Consider the following 6,000-nt stretch of genomic DNA (forward strand, 5'->3'; position numbering starts at 1 on the left):
GTTTCCAAGAGTGTTGACAAATACTCAAACAGTTTTTGATGTACGGTATATTCAGGGCTGTGCAGTGCGAGCAGGTTGTCTCAAATGCGACTAAAAATATATTAGTGCGAGTAGAAAAAATAAAATGCGCCCATACATGCGAGTACTGATTTCAACCCTTTCATTCGCATTTTGCATTTCGCTTAAATGAATCCACACCAAGTGGATCAAAGTATAGCCTAATACAATTTTAAGAGTGTTGACAAATACTCAAATAGTTGTGGATGTGTATTATAAGTGCAAGGCAAAAAACGTTGTCTTGTATTTCTGGTGCTATTAAAGAGCTTAATGCTCAGTCAGTCTTTCCTGAATAAACAATGACTGATGACTATCAATCAGATTTTCTTGTTCCTATTCTCAAGTCTCATTCTTTTAGAAAAACTGCAAAAAAAATTCTCAAGTGAATGCATTACATGTCCGTAAACATAACTCTTAAGCCACAATTGTAACTGCGATGGTTAGGCTTTTTGTTGTTGTTGTTGTTGTTGTTGTTGTTGTTGTTGTTATCTGTGACACTCTGACCCATGTTGTGCCTGCAGGACGATCCACGGGCTCATCTACAACGCTCTGAAGCTCTTCATGGAGATGAACCAGAAGCTGTTTGACGACTGCACCCAGCAGTTCAGGGCGGAGAAAAACAAGTATGTCCTCCTGATTGTTTGTTTCCATTGAAGCTAATTCCATTTTGTTGAAGTTAATCTATGTCTTGTGAGACTATCTCTGTAATGTGTGATGGTTTCTCTGCGTAACGGGGCTGATGTGACCGTTTCTGTGCAGAGAGAAGATGAAATGGAAGGAGCGCGAGGAGGCCTGGATAAAGATCGAGAATCTGGCCAAGTCAAATCCACAGGTAATCGCAGCACGCACTCGAACCATGATCACACCCAGGAAGCAGCTGCTTTCTCTATGTGGCCACCACAGCACAGCACGAGAGAGAGAAAGAGACTAGACTGAGGTGGGTCTAGGGAAGGTGATGATCAGTTAGGTCTTTGGTCTTTACCAGACAGTGGCTGCGTCTGGCTGTGTCTGGCTGAACCAACAGTCACTAATATTCTGAAGATGGGTTTGATGTTTGCAGTCTTTAGAATGTTCAGAAGACGGAAATGTCCGACTCAGACAACTCTATCTAACCAGCACCGACAGACACAGACTGACTGTGCCCACAGACCCTGTTGGTGTGCGTTCGACACACCTGAGGCCTACCTGTCGGGCCCCATCTGTGTCAGCGCAGTCACTCCGCCAGGAGCCTCTGAAGGCTGGAGGCCACAAACTGCCCATCACTTTTCTGTCAGTCTTAGTCACTCGGCAGCACACGCTCAGACAACGCTAGCATGCTAGCCAGCGGAAAGCCAGCACACTTGCTGTTCGAGTAAAATGTAGCTAAAATCTAAACTTGCCTGGTAAAAAAAAGTATGAATCCACAAAGAGGCAAAAAGTACAAAGCTTTTTTCATGACGCCTGAGACAGGTTACAAACACACAAGCATCCTACGTAAGCATGAGCGTAACAAGTCTGGTGTAAAAGTCTTTAAGCCATTATTCATAAGACTAAAACAGGCATTATTGATGAATGATTGATAGATTACGTGAAATGAAAGAAAGAGAACCATCATGACAAGAGATAAGCCGTTACTACGTCAGACTAAAAGGGAGGTTGACTTCAGAGGACAGAGAAAAACAAAGTAGCTGAGATCATCCTTAAGGTCTATCGATCTTTAAAGTGTAGCCAGTTGGACAACAGCAACCCCAGTAGCCATTCAACTGATAAGATGCCTAATTGCTGGAAATATCACGCAACTACAGAACAAATTGGCTTAGGGGGGTGGAGAGTTGAGTTTTATCAGTCCTTCACATGACCACATCCCGTAAAAACATCACGTGGGGATTTAGAAGACTAGTTATCTGTGAATACCTCGAAAAAAACTGCTGTGGTGGAGTTTGTCTACGTCCTGTTTGTTGGTGTCTGGACGACCGCAGGTTTCTGTGGCGTTGTCCGCAGTGATTCATGTGAATTGTGTGGTCAGTGCTTACTGAGCTTGCGTGCGTGTGCCTGTGTGTTTGTTTACATGTTTACGCGTTGTGTGCGTTGTAGTTCCAGACGTACGTGGACCCGTCCGGTCTGGGCAGCCCGATGGACATGGAGACGGACGGGCCTCTGCTGGACGACGTCAACATGCTGAGGAAGAACGTGGAGGAGGGGGCCACACAGGTAACACACACGCCAGGAGTCACACACACACGCACACACAGACACACACACACACAGACATTGATGGGAGTTTGTGAACATATGGCCTCTCTTGACTCTCAACTGATAAACTCAACATGGTCATCCTCAGCTAGTTTTGTGGTGTCGAATGCTTGAACGTCCTCATTTGTAAGTCAACTTAATGTGTGTGTGTGTGTGTGTGTGTGTGTGTCGTCCGCAGCCCCACGAGCCGCGTAAGGAGCGTCCGCTGGTGCGACGCAAGTCGGAGCTGCCTCAGGACGTGTCCACCGTCAGAGCCCTGGAGACGTACCGCCGTGCCGAAGATGTCCTCACCCCCGCTGATGCCCACTAGAGGACCACACAGACACACACACACACACAGACACTCGCTCACACCCACCCACATACGCACACACACACACGTCCCCAAACACAGGACAGGTTAGGTCTGGGAGTCTATTAGCCCAACTCCGTACACACACAGACACACACACACACATGCAGAGGCCAGGGGGTCCTCTTGCCGTCGTCTAAGAGCCCAGGCCATTCCACTCACCCCACCCCACCCCGCCCCGCCCCGCCCCGCCCGTAGTCTGGGCACTTGATGTCTGTCGTTTTTCTCTTTTCTGTCTGTCTGTCTTTCTTTTCTCTCTCTCTCTCTCTCTCTCTCCCTCCCTCTGTTCTCAGGTCTTTAATTTGCTGCTCTCTGATGTATTGGGAGTCCTTGTCCTGTCCTCTCCATGTGTGTTTAACCCCCCCCCCAACCCCCCCTCTCACCCCTGGCTTCACAGCAGCATCGCTATGTGCCTGTCCACCACTGACGGTCATTCAGACTGCGTCTCTAAGTAAACCGGAAAAGTGGCAACAATGAGAGGGGTGCCTGGCATGGGCTGCTGTTATGGACTTGAGTGAAAAAAAAAAAACGACGTGTGTGTGTGTGTGCGCGCGTGTGTGTGTGCGCATCAGAGTGGACTTTGGAAGGACATGGGCAAGGAGAAGCCCCTCCTCATGCCTCTTGACCCATGAACTTTGACCTTTGAGGGGCAGTGTGGTCAGCCGCTAAGGCTGTGAGCTCTGTGCCTGTGATGGCTCACAACTGTATGTATGTATGTATGTATGTATGTTTGTTTCTTTTTTAACTGTTGGTTTGATTTGGCAATGGGGACTGTCAGCCAAAATGTGTGTTGTGTCACACAAAAGATACTATTATTATAATAATTATTATTATTATTAAAAGTTTCTTTTTTAAAAAAGAAAAACATGCTGACCTATCAGAATGTGGTGAAGGCAGAATTGGACTACTCTTCTGTAGAAACATAGTTTTGTGCCAACTTGAGTCTATTTTCTTTACTTTTTTATTTCAATTTTAATGCTGTATAATACTGTTGGCAATACCTTCACCCCTGGCACAGCTTGGTGGTTCAAACAATGGTCTTCGGCCAGCATCATCATGGAACAACTTCTTATCAGTGTTTGGTTTCGTTAAATCATAGCAAAGCTTTTTTACACACACACATACACACACACACACACACACACCCTCCGATTTTTCAGTAAGGATCTAGACGCTTGATCAAGCAGGTCTGTTATTCTGCAGAACTGGCCATTTTATTCCCCTCTGCCTCCTACACACACACACTCACCTGACCTGTAAAATGCACACGCTCAAACTCTACACCTCTCTTTCTCTCTTCCTCCCTCTCACACACCTCCTCTCTATCCCTCCGTCTTCCCATCCCCCTTTGAGTCGTGTGCATGTGAGTTTCCCGAGCAGCAGTGCCGGTTTGTCCTCCAGCAGCGTTCTGCTTGCGATGTGCGCCGGCGACTCTGCCCAGATATAGGCCCTCGTGTCTGGGGGCCCCAGGGCCTGTTGGCTCCCGTCCGCCTGCTTCTCCGGGGGTGGGGTTGGGGGGGGCGGTCCCACAAACAGAGCTTTTCATTATGAAGCCTTAGCTCACCGGAAGAGTACAGAAGGCCACCTGCGGCCTCACGCCCACTGTGTGTCTCGCAGTGGCACGGGACAAGCCTCTGCCTCGGCAGAGCTGAAGGGAAAGACGCATCTGTGTTTTTGTGTGTGTGTGTGTGTGTGCATACCTCATCATCTGCTGCTTATTTGGCGGAGGAGACTGCACTGTAACCCCTTGACGACTTTCAGCAAAGAACGTTTTTTTCTCTTTTTTTCCCCCTCAAAATAAAGTAAAATAATTTTAACAGTTACTCTTAACCCTTTCATACAGCACAATGACTTTTTTTCATGCTAGTTCAGTGAAAGCAGTGGCATGTCATCAGTGCAGACACCATGGACTCCCATTAAATATCACTAACTACCCGGACGCTAGTGGAGGGGAAATCACCAGCCTCAGTGTATGCCTAAACAGAAGGACGAGAGCACCCCTATGTGGCTACAGATGGAAGCACAGGACCAACCGTTGCTTAGGTGAGGCTGGTAGATGGTAGCTAGCCAAAGAAGTCACTGAACATCCAACGAGCACTTTCAGATCGATTTGAACACATAGATGATGGACTTGACGTGTGTGTGTGTGTGTGTGTGTGTGTTCTGGGGAGTGGATTCGGCCTCTCCCACAGTGTCCACCTCTCTTTGTGATATGTCTGTGGGTGTCAGTCTGCCTGTGTCATTTCTGGGTCCTCATTCTGTGGATGAGCCCTAGTCCTCCATCTCCCACTCTTCAGTGTTTGGCTCCCTGGAGCTGGGGACCATTGCTTGGTTCCTTAGTTGTCACGGTTCCCCTGGAGCTGGGGACCATTGTTTGGTTCCTTAGTTGTCATGGTTCCCCTGAGCTGGGGACCGTTGTTTGAACCTCCAGGTCGTGTCCCAGGCTGGTGCTCTGCTGAAGCTGGTGTTTTGGGTGTCCTTCCTGTCTGTGAAGTGTGTCAAGATGCTTGCGAGTTTGTTTCATTTTGTCTTCTTTTCCCTGCGAAAGCTTGTCCATGTTTGATTGAATGTGCAAATTGTAAATAGAAACTATCCATGATCACATTTTCAGTTAATTTTTTGTTTGTTTTTGCTCTACTCCTCTTTTTTTCTTTTTGCTTTTTATTATGGAAGAATAGCACTCACCAATACTTTTTCATTGACTGATGTCCCTTGTAGTTGGACAAGAGTAATGTGTCTAAGGATAGGTCTGTTTACATGCGTTTAGCATCTCCTCTGCTCGCTTCCGAATGCTTTTTGACTCATGAAGGGTTCTCACAGCCTCTAACTAGGACTCCATTGTAATTTCATGACACCATGTTTGGTGACTGTTGTTCTTCATTTAAATGGCTTTAATTCTTAACCTCCTGAGGCTTTTAATTTAATATATTTTTCTTTACAAAATATTGCAAAGTGTCCTTTAGTATGCGTCTTGTACTAAATGGCTTCATATATTGTATATATAATGGACTTTTATTTTATGCTGTTCTATCTATAATAAATGGTAGATTTCATATTTTGTACAAAACAAAAGAAAACTGTGTACAGAATCAAAGGTTATCAGCAACTGCAGTCAGTTGGTTTGTGTCACAGACTTCTATACATGTAACTTTTTGCATTAGATCTGTTTAGAATTTGAATTCTAACATTTTTTATGGATTTGTAATTGGAGACATTTTGGTTTCAGCATTTGGAGCGTCTGTGATGCGAGCCCGTATTCATTAGCCTTGTGTGTTACTCTACTCTTCTCTTCTCCCAGCGTCTCAAGTGGTGTATATCTCTATACAGGAAATAAAGCAAACGTGAGTTTTATATTTTCA

At 46.0% G+C, this 6,000-nt stretch overlaps 1 protein-coding gene across 2 annotated transcripts in view; it reads left to right on the plus strand.

Moving 5' to 3' along the window:
- The window catches only part of LOC134098558 (serine/threonine-protein phosphatase 2A 56 kDa regulatory subunit gamma isoform-like), a 31,240-nt gene extending 25,240 nt beyond the window's left edge, over positions 1 to 6,000 (plus strand). For both annotated transcript variants that reach the window (XM_062551636.1, XM_062551637.1), the window contains 4 exons: positions 579 to 680; positions 817 to 889; positions 2,131 to 2,247; positions 2,468 to 6,000. In XM_062551636.1, the coding sequence (XP_062407620.1) occupies positions 579 to 680; positions 817 to 889; positions 2,131 to 2,247; positions 2,468 to 2,599 (424 nt within the window). In that variant the 3' untranslated portion in view covers positions 2,600 to 6,000. The remainder of the gene's footprint in view (positions 1 to 578; positions 681 to 816; positions 890 to 2,130; positions 2,248 to 2,467) is intronic.

This window comes from Sardina pilchardus, chromosome 12, assembly GCF_963854185.1.
Source record: "Sardina pilchardus chromosome 12, fSarPil1.1, whole genome shotgun sequence".
NCBI classification, from domain to species: domain Eukaryota; kingdom Metazoa; phylum Chordata; class Actinopteri; order Clupeiformes; family Clupeidae; genus Sardina; species Sardina pilchardus.